Source organism: Ammospiza nelsoni, chromosome 9, assembly GCF_027579445.1.
Source record: "Ammospiza nelsoni isolate bAmmNel1 chromosome 9, bAmmNel1.pri, whole genome shotgun sequence".
In the NCBI taxonomy this organism is placed as follows: Eukaryota; Metazoa; Chordata; class Aves; order Passeriformes; family Passerellidae; genus Ammospiza; species Ammospiza nelsoni.
The window spans coordinates 28,129,628-28,152,340 of NC_080641.1; the positions used below are offsets into that span (position 1 = coordinate 28,129,628).

At 53.9% G+C, this 22,713-nt stretch overlaps 1 protein-coding gene across 1 annotated transcript; it reads left to right on the top strand.

Annotated features, from left to right (window-relative positions):
- Nucleotides 1-448: 448 nt before the first annotated feature.
- FOXD2 (forkhead box D2) lies at nt 449-1,888 on the top strand. The gene is given in 3 exon segments (XM_059478464.1): nt 449-1,241; nt 1,244-1,287; nt 1,289-1,888. Coding segments are annotated over 3 exon segments (1,332 nt in total). The 3' UTR covers nt 1,784-1,888.
- Nucleotides 1,889-22,713: the final 20,825 nt, after the last annotated feature.

Consider the following 22,713-nt stretch of genomic DNA (forward strand, 5'->3'; position numbering starts at 1 on the left):
CCCCTGCCCCTCCCTCCCCCCCTCCCCCTCCCTCCTCCTAACCAGACAAGGAGCCGTCACAAAACCCACTTTTCTTTTTTTTTTAACCTTCTCCCCCCCCACACACCTTTTTTTTTTTTTTTTTTTCCAATTTCTCTCCTTTTATTATCATTATCACCATTATTTATTATCGCTGCTCCCAAGCGCCCTGCCCGGCCCACGGGCGCCCCGGTCCCCCCGCCCCCGCCCCGCGCCCCCTCCGCCGCCCCTCCCTCCGCAGCCACCACCCCGCAGCCGGCAGCGCGGCCCCGCCAGCAGCGGCGCGGCGAGCGGGGCGCGGAGCGGAGCGGAGCCGGGGCGCGGAGTCCCAGCGGCGGCCGCAGCCCTCCGGCACGGCCCCGGGCCCATCCCGGGAGCCGCCGCTAGGTGGGAGGGGGAGCCCGGCCCCGGCCGCCCCGGCCGCACAACAATGACTTTGGGCAGCAGCGGCGGCGGCGGCTGCGGGATCATGTCCGAGCGCTCCCCGGAGGAAGAGCCGCTCTCCGAGGTGGAGGACGCGGATATCGACGTGGTGGGCCCGCCCCAGGATGGGGGCAAGTACAGCGAGGAGGAGGAGGACGACGAGGACGAGGAGGAGGAGGAGGACGAGGAGGACGGCGGCGATCCGCTGGGGCTGGCGCTGGCGCGGAGCGGGGCCGCCAAGGCGCGCATGGGGGGGTCCCCGGAGCGGCTGTCCCCCGCCGGCGGCTCGGAGCCCGCCTGCGCCCGCGGCGCCGCGCCCGGCGAGAAGGCGCCCGCGGGCGGCGGCGGCGGCGGCGCGGGAGGGAAGAACCCGCTGGTGAAGCCGCCCTACTCCTACATCGCCCTCATCACCATGGCCATCCTGCAGAGCCCCAAGAAGCGGCTGACGCTGAGCGAGATCTGCGAGTTCATCAGCGGGCGCTTCCCGTACTACCGGGAGAAGTTCCCCGCCTGGCAGAACAGCATCCGCCACAACCTCTCCCTCAACGACTGCTTCGTCAAGATCCCCCGGGAGCCCGGCAACCCGGGCAAGGGCAACTACTGGACGCTGGACCCCGAGTCCGCCGACATGTTCGACAACGGGAGCTTCCTGCGGCGGAGGAAGCGCTTCAAGCGGCAGCAGCAGCTGCACCCGCCGCACCCCGAGCTGCTGCTGCGGGCCGGGGCCGCCGACCCCGCCGCCTTCCTGCCCGGCTTCGCCTACGGACCTTACGGCTACAACTACGGCCTGCAGCTCCAGGGTTACCCCCACCACCACCACCACCATCCCGGTGGCGGAGGCGGCGGCGCCGCGGGCGCCTTCCCCTTCCCGGCGCCGCACTGCCCGTTACCGGCTCCGCCGCCTCCCGCCGCCGCCTCCGTCTTCTCCGCCGCCTCGGGGCTGCCCTCCTTCCTGGGCGGCGAGCTGAACTGCAGGAAGTCCTTCTACCACCCCCAGCTGAGCCCCACCGCCCTGCCCGCCGCCCTCCTCCAGACCCTCAAGCCGGACCCCTCGCCCGCCGGCGGCGGCGGCGGCGGCACCAACCACCCCTCCCGGCCCTCTTTTTCCATAGACAACATCATCGGGGGGGCCGTGCCCCCGCCGCCCAGCACCAACCCCAGCGTCGCGCCCGCCGCGCCCTACCCCGCCGGCCAGGCGGGCCCCCCGGCGCAGGTCCTGGCCGTGCTCAGCCCCGCCTTGGCCCCGGCACAGCCCCAGGTCAGCCTGGCACACGAGCCGCTCCTCCAGCCGGCCCAGAACTTTTCCAGTAAAATCACAACCCTCAGCAGCTGTCATTTTTAAAGTGTGCTGGGGACTGGGGAAGGGGAGGGGGATGGGGGGGAGAGTAGCGAAGCAAACGGCCCCTTTCCAGCTCTCCCCCGCTCCTCCGAAACTGCTCCCCTTCCCTCTCCCCGTGTCCCCCCCCCCATCTCCTCCTGTTGTGTTTTAAGGTAGGAAATATTTCCTTTTTTTTTTTTTTTTTTTTTTTTTTTTAATTTTTACTTAATTTCCAGGCTCAGTGGCATCCAGATCTGTTTGTCTCTCTTTGCTCGGAAAAAAAAAAAATAATAATCCAACAAATCGGGAGGGCGGGAGGAGGGAAAGAATAACACGATTTGGTCCTACAAGCGCCAAAGCGTATTTATAAAGCGGCCGTAACATAAGCTGGGACCTGGGCTGCTCGAACACGCAACGTCGTGTGAGGGGCAGAGGGGGGCATGTGAAGAACGAAGCGGTCTCGGGGTCGGAAATGTTTCCTTTGAGAGGTGCGGGTTTTCCGCGGGGTCCCCAGATGGGCCAGGGGAGCTGCGGACGGCCCCGCTCGCAGCGAGCCCGTTCGGGTTCCTGCACGTCTCCGTGCCGGGTGGTTTTGCCATGTGTGTCCGTCTCTCCCCTGCTCTCAAAGAAAATGTTTTAATGGTCCGATCTTATTTTTAGTTTCTTTGAAGCTTCGGGTTTGGTTTGAAAAGGCACTGTTTAAGGTTTCTTTGTTTTTGAGAAGAAGAAAAGTCGGTGAAACTCAGGACTGCGGTTTTTTTTTTTTTTCCTTTTATTTTTTTTCTCAATTAGACATTCAAATGTACGTTTAAAAGAAAATCGGATCCGTCAGGAAGTTTGGAGCATTACCATACTATTTTTTTTTAAATCCCCGTTTTCCCACCCCCTCCGTGCGTGGGTTTTTTGGTGTATTGGTAATTATTTGTATATAGATTATTCGGGAGCTAATGAGCGGAGTCCAGTTAACTCTTCACTGGTTGTGCATCCGTCATATCTATTTTATTGAGAGAATCTGTGAATAATTTGATGTGGAAAAGGCAACAGAATTTTGTCCACCGTTGGTGTAAATTAATAAATGTTTGTGACCTGGTTAAAAAAAAAAAAAAAAAAAAAAACCAAAACAAAACCAATTCAAATCGTTCTTTGCCATGTCCTTTGTCACGCTGAGAGCCGAGAGCCCCGCTCGGGCCTCGGGGAAGCCAGAGGCTCCAAAGCTGGGGCTGTTCGGCAGCTGAGGCTGAGCAGCCCCTCCGCGGCCGGGCGCGCATCCTGCGCGGGGCTGCTCCGCGGGCTCCCGCACCGTCCGGATAAAAGATCCGAGAGAAAAGATGTCCCGATATATATATTTTTTTGTTAATATTATTTTTTATTTCTTGGATTTTGGTATCTCCTAGGGAAAAAAAAAAAAAAAAACAAAAACACAAAAAACAACCAAGCAAAAAAATAGCACATAAAAACCCCCCAAACAAAACCAAAACCAAAAAATTACCCCGCGTGTTTTCAAGGGGAAGGAGGTGGCGGCCGGGAAAAAGGTTCTCCCTTCTTCACTCCCTCCCCAACCCCCCCCCCCCCAAACCTTCTTTTATTTTGTTTGGAAAAGTTGACACATGCGAAAATAAGTTGGAGGGTTTCCCCCCCGCATACACGTCCCCCTCGGGCCTGCAGTATCTGAATGACCGAATGAAACTTGATCTCTACCTAAATTTTGCAACAACTTACAAAGTAAATAAACATCTTAAAGCGCTCCCTTCTCTTCCAAACTTCTCTCCCCGCCACCTTCCAATTTATTTTTTTTTTTTTTCAGGGACCAAACGTGGCTCTTTGGTTTGCTTGTTGGCAGGGACCCTGATCGAAAGAATCGAGGCCTTTCTGACCGGGCAGCCAGCTGAAGGAGAAAAAGGGAAAAAAATCTGAGCGGTGCGAGGCAGGGAGCGGGGCCGCAGCCGGTGCCCGGGCACGGGGCTTTGTGCGGGGCCTTCGGGGCTCAGGAGGAGCAGGAGCCGGGCGGTGTGCGCCGGGGAGCTGGGGGGGATCGGCTTTTCTTTTCTCTTCCCCCACCCATCCCTTTTTTATCCCCCCTGGCTGCCCCTGTCTGTGCCACCTCGAACCTCCGCGCAGTTTGTTGATGTTGTTCCTGAACGTGCCGCCTCCCCGCAGCGAGCGGTCTCACATCTCGCCTTCACACACATTTGCTTTTGAAAAGCGATCTTCGTGTCCGGCACTTGGTTGTCTCCCTTTCATGTCCAGCTCCTACAAAAGGGGCTACAAGACTCGACATGGGAGAAAAGAGGAGGCCAATGAATCTATTTTCCAGATTGCCAAGCACATGGTTGGAAATTGAAGGGGCTTTTGTAGCATTTCCCCTTCCTCCCTCCCTCCACTCTCCTTTTCTTTTGCTTGTGTGCAAATTGTTCAATTGCTCTGGCAGGGGTGTTCCTGACAAGCTCATTACTAGAAGGTGCCAGACCCCTCCTCTCCCTCTCCCCCGAAGTCTTTGATGAAGTTAAAATGCGCTGATAGCTGCTCTCGGGGCTATCTTTGTTCAGCCTCTTTTAATAACCGAGCCTGCTTTGAGGAGACGGGATCCGAGGGAAGAAAGCGATGTGCAGCGAGGCTGGGTGGTGGTTGTGTGCCTGGCAGAAGGGGGGCTGGTTATTTTAACATAAAGTAGCGATTTTTAAATAATTTTTGGCTTGTTTGTGTGTGAAGCGCAGGAGGAAAAGGAGCCAGGGGTGCCAGGAGCGGATAAGAAATGGCAGTGGATGCCCGGAGGGATGAAGGAGGCGTGTGGCCCCTGCAGTCCCGCCGGCGCAATGGGTTCTCCAAGTTGGTGGTCTCGGGGCTGGAAGGGATGGAGGGGGGTCCTCTGCAGGGAAGCGGTGTTTCCCTGGAGAGCCCCCTGCCCCCACACGCTCAGGACAGGGGGATCGGGGCGATCTCTGCCACTGGGACACCTTTTCCGGGCTCCGTTCGTCTCCTTTCGCCTGGCGGAGTCATGGTGGGCTTTTAAGCCGCCGTACCCGGATAGGATTGAAGCTGACCTGACTCGGGGAGCGGGGGATCCCCCCCTTAACGTGGTACCCACGCAGGAGGGGTCGCGCTCGGACCTGCGGGGACTGCGACCGCAAGCGCCGCCGAGGGTTTATTTTGGGGGGCAGACCGCCAAGCGTCTCTAACATCAGAATTTTCCCCATTCCCTGAATTTCCCCGAAGCTCCGCAGCTCGTTCCGTGCCCCGATCAGTCTCACGCCGCCTGCCAGTGTCTGCGTGGCTCGGGGAGCGCCCCCGGGACCCGGCTCTGCCCGGAATGGGGGAAGGACCCGGGGGTCTCCCCTGGCTCCGGAATGCCCTGGCCGGGCTGGGCTCGGGGGTTTCACGAGAAATTTCTCCTCGGCTAGGCGGGACGGATAATGGCCCCTAATTACGGCGCTGGCTGGCTCCGCGGCCCCGATCTTCACGGGACGTTATTTTTAAGCGTTCGGCGAGGATCATTTTTCACGCCTCGCTGCCTAAAGGAGGGTTTTATTTATTTATTGGAGGGGAGGCGAGGAGGACACCAGCAATAACCGAGCACTGAAAGGAAAATAATTAGCTGTTGCAGTCGCTGCTTGGGAGTCCCTGGCCAAAAAGGCGACTTAGCATTTCCCTTTTCCTCCCCTCCCGTGCGTAGGCTCTGTAGCCCAGGTTCTCGGCGCTGCTTTTGGGAGTTGGTTTTGTCAGTGCTAAAGCCCGGGCAAAGCCCTCCAGGAGCCTGATCCTTTTCTGCACGTTTGGGTATTTTATTTTTTAACACTTCTCCCTTTCGGATCGGCGGCTGTTTCCGAGTAGGACGGGGGGAGTGCAGATTTTCCTGCCTTGCTTTTGGCTTTGGTCGCGCATTCATGGAGATTTTCTTTTTCTTTTTTTTTTTTTTTGTTTCCCTAATGTGCCCCCACTCCTCTGCTTTCTGTATGTGAGATGAAAGGCTCGCAGCAAAACCGCGACGCTCTCTGCGCAGTTACTCCGCGGCAGATTTCCGTGTGTGCGCAGCCCGGGAGAGGCGGAAAACGGGGGATTCTCCTCGGGTTTGTCGGGGCGGGATAAAACGATCCTGCCCCGGAATATCCCCGTCGGGACCGCAGCGGGAGGGCTGCGTGTGTGTAATTTCTTTCTCTGCTTTCGCTTAACTGAGCCCGTGTTAAGCGGCGCGGATCCCGGGGAGGGGAGCGAGCGGCCCTTCCCTCGCCCGCTGCGGGCTGTGGGTGCGGGACCCCGGCCCCGCTCGGCCCTCACCCCCTGCCTCTTCCCCTGGCACCTTCTGCTTTCCATTACTGCTGATTTGGAGAATTAGGAAAGGTCAACATCTTATTCCTTTCTCCGGTAGTTATTTTTTGTTCTCTCTTTCTAGTTTCTCGCGGCCCCGAACAAAAATAAATCATCCTGGATTATAAAAACCACCTTAAGACATCAAGAACATCTTTTCCAATAGTTTGATCCTTACTCCAGGACTGCCCTGGCCTTTCCTTGTGACTGCGCAGAAACTCCCGTTTTCACGGTGAATTTAGGGTTTAATAATAACGCCCAATCTCCCTGTGCCCCAATGCCAGACCTGAAAACATTGCCCTGCAGCATCTTCTTTCCCTCTCCATCTCTCTTTCGTTTTTTTTTTTCCTTCCCCGAGCAAAACGTAGAGAAACGAGATGGTTTAAAAAAAAATAATTTAAAAAATCCCGTTTTCCGATGTGGAGAGGGCAGGGAGAGCTGTTGGCTCAGCCGCGGGAAAATTGCTTTGGAAATTAAATTGGTGCTTTTGAAATCTCCTGGAGATGCTCGCGGTAGGTCAGGGACCTGTGCTCGCCCTGTGTCCGTCTGTCAGGCGAGGAGAGGGGCAGGGGCTCCGCGTTCTGCCCTCACCTCCCGGACCACGGCTCGTCTGACTTTCCTCTTCGTCGCCTTTTATTTATCATCTGCTCTTTTTTCACTTTTTATTTCTCCTTTGTAATTTCCCATCTTCTTTCTTTTTTCCCTTCTTTTCATCTTTCTATAATTATTTTCCTCCCTCTTTCGTTATCTTTCTTTCGCCTTTTCCTTCTTCTACTCGTCTAATGTCTAATTCTTTCTTTCTTTCTTTCTTTCTTTCTTTCTTTCTTTCTTTCTTTCTTTCTTTCTTTCTTTCTTTCTTTCTTTCTTTCTTTCTTTCTTTCTTTCTCTCTTCTTTCTCTCTTTCTCTCTTTCTTTTCTTTTCTTTCTTTCTTTCTCTCTCTCCTCTCCTTCTCTCTTTCTTCTCTCTCTCTATTTCTCTCCTTTCTTTTTCTCATTTTCTGTCTCCCCATCCTGTTAAATTTCTTTGTGTTTTGGTTTTTCCCTCATTCCCTTCTTTAACTATTTTATTTTGGTTTGTTTTTTCTCTCTCTCTTCTTTTTCGTCTTTCTCCCTTTTCATTTTTCCTTTTCCTCTCTCTTCTGCTTTTACCCTGTTTAACGATTTTCTGGTTTTATTTTTCTATTTATTTTTCTATATATTTTTCTATTTTATTTTTCCTTTTAATTTTTCTATTTATCCTTTTCCTTCCACTCTCTTTCTCCTTCCTTTCATCTTTCTCCCTTTCTTTTTTCCTCCATTTTCTCTCGCTGTCTCTCCTGCTTCACCCACTTCTTCTGGGGTACATCGAGGGCCACTTTCCCACTCTGTCCAGATTTCCAGCTGTGTCCATGCCCGGGAATCTCTCTCGGCCGCAGCGAGGGAGGTCTCCATTCCTTTGAACCAGGAGCGATTCCGGCGGGGATTCCGGGCTCAGCGCTTCCCCTGCCTGTGCCCGGTGGCTGCAGAGCGGTTCAGGGCGAGTTTTTGGAGCGGGGTACCTGGAGCCCACGACCCACACCCTTCCACGGCCCCGCCGGTGCCTTGCCCGGGGAGGTCGCCCCGGGACGCGCCGGCCCATGCGGGGTCGCGGGGCTGAGCGTGTGCCGGTGCCGCTCCTCCCTGGTCCTGTGCGGCACCAATTCGCGCTTTATTTATTTCTTAAATGAGATGTACATGGGCACCGCAAGCCCGTGGCAGCAACAGGTGACGCTGAGATCCAGCACGGGACAAAACCTGCTCGCGGAGGGTTTTATCCGCGCTTTCTGATCCTTCCTCATCATTCAGATGCTAATGATGTCCTCGGGTGAACGGTACCGGGATGCGCCCCGAAATAGCCCTGCAAGGGGCTCAGCCCCACTGGGCAGCCGGTACCGAGCAGCCTGGAGCCCGGCGGCCTTTCCCGGATTCCCGCTTCCCAAGCGCCCTGGCTGCCCGCATCCCTTTCCTTGGGACCCGGTGAATGAGGTTCATGAGCGAACCACACCATCCCTCCCTGCCACTGCAGCGTGAAACCTGCCAGGGACACAATCTCCCCGATGAGAGGTCGGCAGGGAGACCCAAGGGGTGCAATGAGTTTGTCCGTCAGTTTCTCCACGGGAGATTTAGTGTCGGTGCCCTGGGATCTGTCTCACGGCCGGTTTGGTGGCGTTTCTCCCGCCCTCGGTCCTTCCTGGTCACCGAGGCTCGGACTCCATGACGCAGGGTGGCGGAGAAGCGCTTTTCGGGGCCGTCTTTATCCGTTTCATTCATATTTCGTTTTCCTTGCTTTAGCTCGGCTTTTAAGTGAAATTAGATTCCTCTTCCGTCAGTACCGCGGGTTTGAAGCGCCTTGAAACAACACCGGCGATTCCTTTCACTCTCACAAAAATTCCCAGATACTTCACTGCTCCCCGCCGACGGAGGCGAGCGGAGAGCGCTCGGAAAGGCCATGGATGAGCCCCCGCTCACCCCCCGCCCTCGCAAACCACTCTTGAGCAGTGAGAGAGGGCTTTCTGCGGGGCACACCATCGCCTTTCATTCCAGCTGCACTCCCTGCAAAGTCCGTGGGAATTTTCCCCCCACCAGGACGAGATTAGCTGGGAGCCCCCATAATGTGCCCCCATCGGCCATCGCCAGAGCGAGAGGGGGGACAGAGGACAAGACCTCGGGTGTGGGGACACTCCACAGCCGGCTGGGAGCTGGGGGCCGGAGCCCGGCGGGGCGGGCATGGAGGTGCCGCCGCTCACTCTTTAAATTGAAACAAACCAAACAGAGAAGGAAAAACTTCCTTCCTCTGGGAAGGGGCCGAAAAATTTCAGGGTTCGCGCCCCTCGCCTCGGACCGCGGCTCCCCTTCCGCAGGGTCCCGGTGGGGCGCGTAGGGGGCGAGGGGAGCGAAATGGGAATCAGCTGGTGGGGCAGTGCCGACCCGCTCCCTCCGGCCTGCCACCTCCTCTTTCCAGGAGAGAAACGTGGCCACAAAATAAAGGCAACAAAAGGAGCGCCCAGGGCTCGGCCAGAGAGCCGGGGCCGGGCGGGATGCGGAGCCGAGCACCCTCCGCCGGCCCTGGGACACGCGGGGACAGTCCCTTCCCATGGCGAGCAGCGGCTCCCAGAGGCGCTCCCCCAGCGCACCTTCCCACCCATAACCGCCTGAGATTTCACCGTGTTATTCCTAAAATGCTCTTTTCTCTTCTTCCCCCCCCCCCCCATTTTTTTTTCTCTCTCTCCTATTTAATTACTTCTCTTGCAAAACCAGAGGCCGCTGCCACCTAACGCGGCACTGAAATCCACATCTCCTCTGTGATTTACAACCCAAATCCCAATCCCATGACCTTTCTCTTCCCCCCCCCCCCCCCCCCGCCCCGGGTCCCCCATCCTCGGTCATGTGGGACACGAGTAAATTTATCCACCCTAGTGGAAAGGCCTCCCTTCTGCAGTTGCTCCCTAGAAGCCCGACACGTTTCATAAGGAAGATAATTTCGGTTTCCCACCTTTCTATCTCTTTCCTCGTTTTAAACTCGGTTTTAATTTCGTTTTCTTCCCTGTCCCATGAGGCTGCCATCTCTCCTCAGGCATGCTCCTACTCTGGGCACGTCTTTCAATAAGTCCCTGCCAAGAGGGTCACTTCAGAGGGACGTTTGTGACGGCTCTTCAGCTCAGGGGATCGTCAAAAAGAACATGTCTGGCCTCCCTGGAGCGGGAGCGAGCTGAGCGCAGGCTGGGTCCCCTCTGCTCTCCCGGGGAGGGTCCCACACCCACGGACACGTACCGGGGGACAGGGACCCCTCTCGGCCCTGCGGTAGGGGACACCCATCCGCGGCCTCCTCTCCGTCTGTCCCGCGGCTCCGGCCGGTCCTTTCTCATAATTTCAGCTGCTTCTCCCCCCACAGCTCCTGTGGGGCACTGACCGCACCCTCGTGTCCCCCCGGGGGCCGCGATTGCCACCCCCGCCCGCCCCGGCCGGCCCGGAGCGCAGCCCCAACGCGTTTCCCAGCAGCAGCCTGAGGTGGGAAGCTGTGTCCAAGCTGCGGGGTGGTCCCGCATCCCACCCTGGCCATCTCTGCTGAGACGTGGGTGGCAGCCGCAGTTGTGTGCGGGGGAGGGAGGCAGCTCGGGAGGCTCGGGAGGTTCCGTGCCCTCGGACCCTGCAGCCCCGGACCTGCCCCATCCGCTCCGAGGGGTCAGCTCGGAGCATCCCCAGCGTGGCCCTGTCCCGGGCGGACTCTGGGCGTGCTGCTGCGAGTGTCGCTGCCGCAGCTCCGCCGTCGGGGCCGGCCGGAGGAAGCCGCTCGGCCGCCGCAAACCGCGTGTGAACCGGCTGCGGGCGGCGCCGCTTCGGGCTGCGCTGAATTCTTCCCCCTCCACCCCCTCCTGTTTTTACTTTTTTATTTTTTCGGCGCTGCCAACAGTGGACACGTTTCCCTTTCTTCCCGGAGTGGGGATTTAGCCCAACCGCAGGCAGGTGTTGGGCACATTTTGATGGAGGCAACGAAACCACGGCTCTGAGTGGAGCTGTCAGGTCTTTCCACTCTGTTCTTGCTCGGCAAACTCTCGCCCACGGGCTCACAAGGGGAAAAAGGCGAGAAACTGATAGAATTTATTCGTTTCCCGACCTCACTGAGAGATCGGGAAAAATATTCTGGAAAGCGTCACTGAAATCCTGCAAGGCTCGATTTCAGGCGCTGCTATCAGCTGTCGACGAGGAAAAACTGGCAGAATTTCTGTCCTATACGGAAATTAAACATATGGAGCCTCCTGCCAGATCCAGATGATATTATAGTCGATATTCCCAGAATTTTCCTTCTGCTTTTGCACTATATTCCTTGGTCGCACTTATTTATTTATGTACCTGGGACAGAGAGCAGAGAAATATTCATCGAGAGGGAAGGTCGTCTTGTGATAATTGGTAACAGGGGTCCTTTTTAAAAACATCTTTCCTGGCCCGAAAATTCGTGGGAAAAAATAAAAAATACGTGAAAGCACCGTAGCAGAACCGATAAGAAATAATAAAGGCAAATTAATCGGAAAAGAACGTTTCCCGGAAAATCAAGAGGCGCAAAGCGGATTTCCAGCGCGGGGCCGGCCCGAGGGAGAGGCTCTCACCGCCCAACCCACAGGTGCCTCGGGGGGCTTTAGAACCTTTAGAACCTTTAGGTTTGGACCCTTTTCCCCGCTCCCTCCCAGTGCTCGGGGCAGGGATGGATCCCTGCTCCTCATCCCCGGGCTCCTCTCGCCGTTCCCGCCTGGAAATTGCGCACTTTGGTCATTTTCGCCGCATTTCGGGGCTTCCCGCGGCCGCGTTCTCTGGGAAGGTTTGACACAAACCAAGCTCCCGCCACACACAGTTTGTTTTCCGCTGGGTGCCCGTGTTATTTCCCGGGCTGCCCCGACGGGAAGGTGCGGAATTTTGCCGGGTTGCTGCCGGTTTTTAAAGGAGGGAGAGGAGGGAAGGGGGATGGGGGGGGGGGGGTGTCGGCTGCCGCCTCTATTTTAATGTCATTATAGTTGCCGTGGCAACCCATTGGATCACTCCTCCTGGAATGAACCTTGTGACAATGGTTGGTTTGCGAGAAATCGGTAAATGTGCAACCGGGGGACACAGCTACATTACGGCGAACAACAGCGAGGGTTTAACATGTGACCCTTCCAATTATGCTGCTGATACCTCGGTGCAGCTGCCTCCGCCGTGCCGCGAAGATGCGGCTCTTTGGGGGATTTGGGGAGAGTTGCCTGTGTTTCAGGGCACAGCCCGGTGGGGATGGGGCCGCAGCCCGCACCGTCCCTGCACTGAGAGGGGATCAGCATCCCTGCATCGATGTGCTCACAACCGCTAAAAGAAAAAATAAGGAAAAAAAAAATAAAAAGGAAAAAAAAAAAGGAAGAAGAAAAAACTTCTTCGGGAGAGTTCAATATGCAGAGGGGCTCTGGCTGCAGGGCTGTGGAATAAGGACCTGCTTTGGGGGGTGGGCAGAGACCCCCCGGCCCCGGAGCACACGGTACATCTGTGGCACGGCTGCTGCAGGAAGGAACGAACGAAACCCGCCCCCTCCCCCGAAAAAAAAAAAAAAAAAAAATAGTTACAAGCCTTAAAATATGGTTCAGAGAATTACAAGTAATCAGAGCTGCGGGGGTCAGCAGTGCAAACTTTTTAAGACTAATGTTTATTTAGAAAAGTGAGTGGTGTCTGCGTTGCTTTTCTAGTGCCCCAGCACAAAAGTCCTAATGGCTTTTGCAGACTTTCCATCACAAACTCCTGCACAGGACGCAGGGACCACCGCAGAAAGCAGCCCCGAGCTGCCCCTTCCTGAGGTATCCTCGGCACAGGGTTTATAACCCCCTCGCCCGCATTTCCACGAGTCAGTGACGATATTTTCTGCGCCCCCTCCTCAGTTTTGCCCCTCTTTCGCGTTAGTTCGGTGTAACCCGAGCCCTCCCTAATAGCGTGGAGGAGAGAACCCGGGGGATGGGAAGGGCTATCCCCACCTCCCTCCGCAGCCCCGCTCAGCCCTGGACCGCTGCGGTCCTGAAAGCAACGCGGGGCTGCAGCCGAGCTGGAAACCTCGTTAGGAAGAACCCGGGGGCAGAGGCAGGAACCGGCTGGGCGGGCTGGCCGGTGTCCTGAGAGAAGGCAGAGCTGGCAAATCCATTCTCCCGTCTCATCCCTTCCAGCCGCTCTCCCCAGAGCCCAGACACAGCACCGGCCCTCGTGCAGCTTTGGGTGTCTCTGCTGAGCCCATCCCAAAACTCATCCCGTGGATAAAACATGATTGCAAATTGGGATTTGACTGCCTTAGCAGACTCGAGGCTGTGTCTCAGGATGCTCCTTTTGCTCTCAGGACTGGAAGTATAAAACCAGCAACTTCGCATACCTCTGGGGACAATTCCCCCTCGACTTTAAACAGGAGCTGGATACAGGGGGAACGCAGACCTGGAATCTCACTGGAAGCCAGTGGCCTCAGCCCTAGGTGGGGGAAAATCCCGTGTTCAGTTCCTTCCCTCCTGCCCTTGACAGGTGTCAGGATCTGGGAAGGACAGGCAGGACAACAGGATGTTGTTCCCTCTCCTGTCATCAGCTCATCACTGAGCAACCAGAGCAGCTTTGCAGGAGAGAAACAGGGTGGCAAGAGGAATGGGATGGAAGGGGGAGAGAAGGAGGCTGTATCTTTCTCCCTTTCCAGCCAAGTGACTGTCTTGTCCTGATCCTGAAAAGGTAAGCTTGGTTTAACCCCTTCTTTGGTCTGCATAGGGAAAAACACATAGCTCAAACCTGGGAAGGCTGAACTAAAAAATGGCAGCTGAAAGTTCCTCTGGAAACACACACCTGAGGCCTGACCCTGGCTCTCCATGTCTGAATCAAGCACAGGTGCTCAGCTCTGTCAGAACCAGGTCCAGGATTGATGTTGCAGCCGGTGCTACAAGGCTGAGCTTGGTGGAGGGAGGACATCATACACATTAGTGCCATTTCTAAACTGCTGAAATGTGCCTGACACTTGAGGGAAGATCATCTCCTCTCTCCAAAGGGCTTTCATTTGAAGGGCTTGACTCTGCTCTCAAACAAGGTGATAAGACATTCTGGCTTTCTGACTCTCATTATCTCCCCGAGGGCCCTGCACCTCCTGGGGCAGTGCTGGAGCACCCAGATCAGGTCACTGCAATGGCTCATGGAGTGGAGAACCCCAGGCAGGACCTGGCACTTCTCTTCAGGGTTTGGAGGCCTGGTGCAAAGCCGGCCAGTGGGAAGGGGCTGGGTGACAGCAGCACCTTGCTATTCTGTATCCCTCTATCCCCCTTACAAAGCAAAAATGCTGGGAACACTGTTCATCCCTAAATTTGGAACATTTGGGCTGGAATCTTTTGGTTGCATTTGAAGAGGGGAGGCAGGGAAGAAGAGTGTAGAGAGGGGCATGAGAAGGAGAAAGAGCCACAGCCTTGCTGGCATGAAGTTGATTTGTCTGAATCCTGACCTTTTGTGGCTGTCATTGTCCCTGAACCCAGGAGATGCTGCAGCCACGTGCAGGTGAGGCTCAGCCATGCCAGAAGGATCCCACAGCTATCACAACACTGCAGCCACTTGCCTTTCCCCCTTGTTTGAACCAAAGCTGTACCTCTCCCTGCTAGGGAAGGCTGGGAACTTCAACCAGCTTGTGCCATCAGGAGAGATGCAGCAGGTGCCAATGGGTGCCCCAGAGAGCCCATGGGCCAGTGCAGCACTGCCCCTCCATCCCCAGGGGCTGGGGCCACTCTGATGCTCCAATGAGGTTTTTCATCTCCCTCCTCAGTGTCAGCAGAGCACGAAGGCAGGGGAGAGGTCAACCCCTCTGTTAATACACGTGTTTTAAATAACTGGTATTTTTATTTCTTCCCTTCGGTGTGGTGGGCTTGGCACACAGCTTTGTTTGCACAATTGTCCTGCCCACATGTTCTGTTGCCCAAGTAAGGAGAAAAAGATCCCGTGTGTGATCTGGAGGTGTGCTGTGCTGCTTCTGACATGTAAATATTAATCAAGAAACAACAACAGAGAGACAAAAAAATCCCTCCTACCCTTGAACCCCTTCAGATCCCTTTATTGTCCAGGCATTTGTTGCACTTGGACTGGCTTTTCACTTTCTCCTCTCAGAGAGGCTGGCTCCAGCAATGGTCCCCAGATTCCTCAGCTACATCCTACTGAGGGAAAACATTTATTGAAGTTTTCAGCTTATTAGGGAAATACATATTTCTGCTTCTTTTCCAAACTCCACTGACATCTTTTCGGAGCCAGCCCTGTGTGTCAGCATGGGGGAAGGCGAGGCATCCCCTCTCTCTCCTCTTGCAGCTGTATGAACTTTGAGTACCCCAAAACACCATGGAGAGGGAATTCCTACCACCACCATGTGCTGCACTGGTGGACAAAGGCAGTGAGTATGTGTGTAGGTAATATTCCTCCATGAAGCTGTGCTTCAGCTCACTCACACCTCTGAGGAAACACAGGGTACTGGGACACACCATCCAGCTCCCCAGGCATCCACAGCTCAGATGAACTTTGCCAGGGCAGCATTGGTGAGGTGAGAGGGCACAGGGAGGTGTCCAGTGAGAGAATTGGACAGCCTGTTTCACATGAAGAAGATGAAATACCTTTCCCTGGGTCATCCTGTAAAACTCACTCTGTCACGGCTCTCACTCTGCTGGCAGGTTCTCAGGTGGTAACTACCAAGTGCTCAAGTCTGGATGTGGCCTTTGACTTCAGATGTCCTTCAGGCTTCAGCTGTCAGAGGCTGGCAGAGAGTAGCAGGGAGAGAATAATTCTGTGCTCACTGTTTCTTTTATTTTCTTTCTAAGCATCCATCCCTAGACACCGCTGGAGGGGAGATTCTGCAGCTTTGGATGAGATCCCACAAATTTTCATGGAAGCAGAACAGCAGGAAGGCAAACAGGAAAGAAGAGGAGTAATATACTAATCTCAGGGGCACTTGTTGCATTTCTCTCTTCTCTTCTGCTGCGCTGTTTCCTTTTCCTCCAGCCACACACTACAGGACCACGCCAAATGAATTAAGGGATTAAATCATAAGGGAGAATTAGGATCCTGCTGATTTGGAAGCAGAAAACCAGATGGGCTCATTGAACTCTAGATGATGCAAGCAAATCTTGGGTAGAGCTTTGGATGTAGGTCATAGGATAATTGAAGTTACTGGGAACCTCAGAAGATCTCTGGTCCAACAGCCCCAAAGCAAAATCAGCTTAGATCAGATTGCTCAGGGCTTTGACCAGCAAAGTTCTGAATGTCCCCAAGGATGGAGATTCCCCCACACCACTGGTCCTCTGTGTTGAACCATCTTCAGGTTAATTTTCCCCAATATCTAATCCAAGCTTTCCCTTCTGCAACGTGCATTTGTTGCCTGTCTTTCCATGTCTGTGTGTATACCAGGGAGATGTCCAGGTTCATCAGGATCCACACAGGGCCTGTTGTACCTCCCCTTGAACCAGATTATTGGGCACAAATTTCCTGTCTCAGACAGAGGTTTGTGGGCCTTATGAGCACCTTGGATTCTGCCAGTGTGAGCAGGCCTGGATGGGAGGTGTCACCTCTCCACGGTGCATCAGTGCTGCCTTTGAATGGCTCTCTCCTGTGTAACAGGGTGAGGATTTGCTGTTATTGTGACTGCAGACATCCCAAGCAGCATTCAAATATCCCTCCCATAACCCACTTTCAGGATTATCCAGGAGGTGCTGGGTCTGGAGAAAAAGGACATGTGGTGGCCTTTGGCCTGCTTGCATCCACCTGGGGAAACAAAGGCATGGATAACAAAGGTCACACGTTCACCTTCATGGCTGACAACTGAGCCAAGAAATTCCTTCTCCCCAGTGCCCTGAGCACTCCTCCAGACTGCCTGGGGTCACACAGCATGAGGCCATGCTCAGACACAGGTGGACAGGCTTGGTGACAGGCTCAGAGGCAGGTGGACCTCTTCCAGTACATTTTGGCAGCTGGGAATCATCTCAGTGAAAGACAGAGCTGCGACGTGTTTGGCTGTGCCTTGCAGGAGAGAAGAAAAAAAATTAAAAAAAGATAAAAAATAAAAGAGAAAAGAAAGGACAAAAAGGAAAAAAGGTTGTCTACAACATCCCGGCCTGTCCCTGATTCTAGGAATGGATGTGAGGGCTTGTTGAGGGAAAAGGTAGCCTGACCCTGTGCAGTGAGAAAGGGAGAGGCAGAAGTCATGAAACAGGGCTCTGTTTGGACTCAAATTCGATTTGCATGGTTAAAACTTGCTGATCCCATACAAGGTTCTCCTGGCTGGGAGCTGAACTTGGTTCCACAGCCAAGCTTTCTTCTTTTCCAGAGAGTTCAGCATAAATCAGAGTTTCACAGCCGTCTTTGAGTGCAAGGAGCAAGAAATCACGTTTTGTCTCCTGTCCAGAAACTCTGGGAGAAAGGAGCTGTCAGAAACCCAGGAACCAGCCCAGAACTGCTGACATGTGCTCTGTGAATCCTGCCTGGCAATACCCTCACCCATCTGCAGTCACAGCTCCCTCAGCTCCCATGTGCTGGTTTTCCCAGATGAGATCCCAGCCAGGCTCCTGACACCCAAGTGGAGCTGTGCCCTGAGCAAGGGGTACCAAGCCAAAACATCTTTTGGGCTGGGTTTCACTCTGCCCTGCATCTCACCCAAGCCATTAAGAGGGTTTTAAAACAGAGCCAGGCCTGGTGTGGTGTCGTGTTGTGACCGTTTGCACTCCCCTGGGGTCACACCTTTAAGGGTCTTTTTTCCCTAAAGGATCAGCCCAGAGAAGTCACCCTTCCATGTGCTTTTCTAACTCCCTTGTCACTAGTTTCACTAGGAATTATTTTCTGAATATTTAGGTAGAATTTCCCTTGCTGTACCTTTTGCTTCCAGAAGCATGGTGGCTCCATTGTCTCCTTCTCTGACTGAACAATCCCTTCTCTCTCCACATCTTCCAGCTTGGCAAAGTACTGCTAATTTTCCTTGTACAGCTTCATAAGCATTTGAGGGAGAGGGGCAAGTTTCCACAAACACTGCATGGGTCATGTCCATCTGAGCATTTTCTGGCAGGAAGGGAGGGTTTTGTGGAGGTGGCTGCAGAAATCCTACCAACACCTGCAGTGGACCAAAAGCTCCACTGCTGATCCTGCTGAAACAGAAGCCTCTCTGCTAGAGCCATTCCCTGCTAGTGAGATCCATACAGTCCATTAAAATTAGGGATCTTATTATGGGCTATATAAAAAAGGTAAAGAGGAAATGAGAACCTTATGAAGGGTTTCTTATGTGTGCAGATGGCAAGGGCATCTGAGGATAAGAAAGCCTTTCCAACAGGCTTTTCCCAAACAGAAATTCTTTCTTTACAGGGTTTCTTCTCTTTTAAAAAGAGATAAATAGATACAGGAATATCTATTCTGCACAATTCCCACTTGCTAACCAGCCACACTGTCCCTGGGATGGAGAAACAGACCCTAACCCAAATCATGCTCTCTCCTGGTTTCAGCTGGGACAGAGTTAATTTTGTTCCTAGTAGCTGGTGCAATGCTGTGTTTTGGATTTAGTATGAGAATAATGTTGATAACACACTGCTGTTTTAGCTGTTGCTAAGTAGTGCTTACCCTAAGTCAAGGACTTTTCAGTTTCCCATGCTCTGCCAGCGTGGAGGTGCACGAGGAGCTGTGAGGGAGCACGGCCAGGACAGCTGACCCCGAGTGACCCAAGGGATAATCCATACCATAGATCATCATCCTTGGTATATAAACAGGGGGGAGTCGGCCAGGAGCCACTTATTACTGCTTGGGGATGGGATGGTGAGCAGTTGTGTCTTGCATCACTTGTTTTTCTTGGGTTTTAGTCCTCTCTCTTTTTGTTATCTCCATTACTATTATTAATTATTTAATACTATACAGTAACTAATTTCAATTATTAAACTGTTCTCAGCCCATGGGTTTTACTTTTTTCTATTTCTCATCCGTACCCCATGGGGGTGAGAGGGACTGAGCAACAATCTCCATGGTATTTAGCTGTCTGCTAAACCAAGACAGGCTAAACCAAGACATGCTCTCAGGAGCAGACTGTCCTTTTCCTCTAGCACCAAATTCAGCTTTCAGATGAACTTGTAGGTCATACTCAGCTCTCTCCTGAAGGAGAAGGAGCACTCTGTGTTTGCTGCCTCCTGCAGCCTGACTGAGGACTGGGAACACATCCACCAGCACACAGGAGTTGTTTGAGTCTATTGAATAGCATCAGGAGCACAGAGAGCTGGCCAAAACTGGGAATTCAACCTTCCAGCAGCGGTCACTGCTCTGCCTCTGTTGCAAAGCAGCAGAAACCAGGGACCTCAAGCATGAATGGACTTGTGTCTGTGGCAGAACCAGAGACCCTCAGAGTCTGGGCATCTATTTGCTTGGTCTAACCACCTCCTGGGACATTTTTAACCTGTCTCATCCTGTCTCCACATGCACAGCAGTGCCAGAATGGGAAAAGGTCCCAGAGCTGCTCTCTGAAGCTGTAGGATCCTATGGGAGCCCTTGGCTACTGCCTTAGGTCCTTTAGGGGCCCAAAACCAAGCAGAGACAGTAAGCATCCTTGGAGCAAGATTCTTATTTATAGAGAAGTATAATCTCTCTCTAAAGGTGTTGTAGGACAGTGATTCACATCCCCCTGTGCAGGCTGAGAGCTGAAGCACAGTGAGGCTCAGTGCCACGAGCAGGGGTGGGCACATAACCTGTGGCAGAGCAAGAACAGCAGCCCAGCAGTGTTGTGAGCCCCTGCCACCTCTGCTTGTCACCACTGCTCAGTGTCAGAGCTGTGGCCACCTTGCCTCCTGCCCACCCAGCCAGGCAGCCCACTCCCTCTCCTTCAGACTCTTAAAATAAGACTCGCAAAGCCTCGAGCGTGGTTTCGATTTCATTAATAAATCCCTGCTTGCACTTGAAGCTGCTGTGCCTTTTAAAACATCATCCATGGCTCTGGTTACACTCCTGATGAAAGCAGGCATGGCCCTATTAGTTTTCATGGCAAACAGCACTGCCACGTCCTGCAATCCTTTAGGCACTTGCTGTAACCCAAGTTTCACAGGAAAGGGAGGGGGCAAAAAAGGCATCTTGAAAGGCAGTGTCCTTCTCCTTCCTTGCACACCGAGGGCACTGCACACTTGAATCCCTCTCAGAGTCAGCTTTCATTAATCACAGCCATTTTGAAAATTGTTTTAATTATTTTTAAATTGCTACCAACAATTACCTGCTGGCTCTGCAACTCCCACCTGATGCCTGTGTCCCTCCAGCCCTGGGATGGGGCTGTACCAAGGGGCGGGAATGGGAATGGGTTGTGGAGAAGGGAAACAGGAGCTGCTTCAGCAGTGAGGAGCAACAGCTGCTCTGGAGTGCAGTCTCCTCTCCGTGGCTCAGAGAGGAGGGAGCTGGGGAGCAGAGTTAAGTGTCCACAGCCAACCAGTGTGAAAAACCCACCCCATGGCAACAGGTTTGCTCTGGGTCATGAATCCCAGACCTGCAGATGGGTAAATCGAGGCACAAAGGGTTTAAGGCTCACTAGTGGTAGAGGATGGGGAGGACAAGGGAAACTTCCAAAACTGCTGAAGGGAGTTTCCAAATGCCTTCAGCTTTGCTCTGTCCCTTAGGCAATGTTTGGAGAGCTTTGTAGAAGTGAGTTTGCAGCAAAAGCAGAGAGACCGTGCTCAAACAGGCCAGCAGGAAACCAGCACAGAGATGCAGCAGTGTTAGGCAGAGATAAAGGAAATAGAAAAGGAAAACAGACAGAAGGAAAAAGATATTAAGAAAAAAGAATATAATGAAATGAGAAAAAAGGTGAGAACAAGGAGAAGAGAGGGAGGAAAGTGAGGAAGTCCCTTTGCATCTTCTGAAGCAGACAGGTGCCGAGGGCCATGATCCCTCCCTCCTGCCCTGGATCACACATCTCCACCTGTGTCCCAGCATGTTCCCTGCCCCACAGCAGTGCTGGCTGCCCTGCCCACCCCAGAGCTAAGCCTGGCAGCTGTCAGAGGGGCGGGATGGCCAAGCCCTGGCCTGGCTCTCGCTGCTCACACAGAGCAGCCGGGAGAGGGTGGCAGGTGAGCGAGGCACAGTCATTGCTACAACAGATGGCAGAGGCATGACATTACATGGCAGGGCCATTATTTATTGAGTGCTCGTGTTTGTCATGGCTGAAGATGACATCTTATTAAAGAGTCATGACACTGGGCGATTTTTTTAAGCCTAGGGGCCAAGAAGGCTAATGAACAGGGATAGCTCCAGGAATAGACAGAGGGAAGTGCTGTTTTCAGGTCACAGGCAAAGCTGACTAATGTTTCACTGACCTGATTTCTGGGTGATTTCCAGGCACATCTTGCTCCTGCTGATTAGGGATGGATGCTTCTTGCCATGGCCTGACAGTGCTGGCTCAGGGGGAAGCTGTTTTCTCAAGAGACCCCGTGGCAAGGGAGCAAAGCCTGAGAAGTGTCATGAGAAAGCTCCCACCCACGGACAGCCAAACACCAGCACTCCTGCAAACAAGGGCATGTGGTGGGTAATGGCTTTTGGACAGGTTTCCCCAGATCTCACCTTGAAGGAGGTTTGGAGGGGAGCTCTCAGAGACCACAGGCAATAGCTGGGGGAGTGTGGGATGCAGGACAGTGTCACTGTGGCACTTTCACTCCCGTGTGATGCTTGTCAGGACAGCTAGACCCACAGCAGGGCCACCTGGCTCATTCTGACCCTCTCAGCCTGCCCTGGCACCAGCTCTGCAAGGCTTGCCCTGCTCAGCCTGAAACAAGAGCTGTGTCCCTGCAGCTCCCATGCACGGGCTCCTTATCGCTGACCCGCTCTGTCAGTGCAGATGCTTGACTAATGTTCCCTTGTAAAATGTTGTGTTAAGCACATTCCAGGCGCTGACATTAAATACCCGGGCCAGGGCAGCGCTGAGCCAGCCCCAGCCACACGCCGCTGCTGCCGCAGCCAAATTTCCAAATTTGCTTTTTTCTGCCCCGTCCCTGGCTCCCCCTGCCCTCCCTGGGGCACAGCCAGCGTGGGCAGAGGGAGAAGGAGGCAGCGGGCAGGACCGCGGCTGTCTGGCAGATGAAATAATAATTACCCCGGCAGCCTCCGGCCTCCCTCGCATTCCTCTGTGCTAACAGCTCGGCTTATTTTGTTTTCATTCGCAAATATTGACTCGTCGGGTTCTTTTCACCTCGTGCCTATTAAAAAGGCACTGCTCAGAGTATTGTTATTGAATTTGTTCTGCAGCTGCGAGAAGCATCCAGCAGCTTGGAGGAATTCACCCACACCGTGGTTAGCGCAGGCCCTGAGGGCTCTGTGCCCTCAATACCCTCCAAAACTGCTTTGCCTGCTGCTCTCCAAGAGACAGGACTGGGTCTGGCTCAGCAAGCATTCTGTCCAGCCTTTCCTCCAAGGGGAGATCAGGATGGTGCTGGGGATGAGGCAGAACCATGATCTGCTCCTGGGGGATGCTGCTTTGCTGCTCTGTGCCTCAGTTTCCCTGCTCAGCCTTGTGATTCCTGACCATTTCTGTAATGGGCTGGGAGTGTTAATTATAGACATGCGATTTAACAGCCTGACCTTTTGTTGCTGCAACTTGTCCTTCAATATTTGCTTCAGCTTTAAGATGTGGGAGTTGTTTCCAGATGCCTTAACGTGGCTGGAGCAATAACCAGAAAAATAAATCCCTTAATTTCTCACCGAGCTGAATTCTCTGGGTAATTAGTGAGCGTGACAGCAATGTTCACACAGCTCCAGCGTGAGAGTTTGGGATTGTGGTTGGGGGGATACTGATGCCTCCCCCACCTTCAGGGGGTGTTTGGGGTGAGGCACAGGGATGTACAATCCCTCCCCTCTTTCCCCACAGCATTCAGCCAAGGGCAGGGGCAGCAGGAGAGCAGCCTGCTCGTGAGGAAAGCCCCTGTTTCGGCAGCTGGGCTCAGCTTTGGCATCTCTCCCAGAATAAAACTGACTGGCACTGCATTCCCAGGGACTGCCCTCTGTCCCTAGCCCTCCCTCCAGGGGAAATCCCAGGGATGCCAGTACTCTGCAGGTGGATCTCACCTGATTCCCAGATGGGAATAGGAATTGAGACAGGTGAGAAAGGCTGAAGCATCAGAGAGCACCCTGAGGTGGGTGTCCTT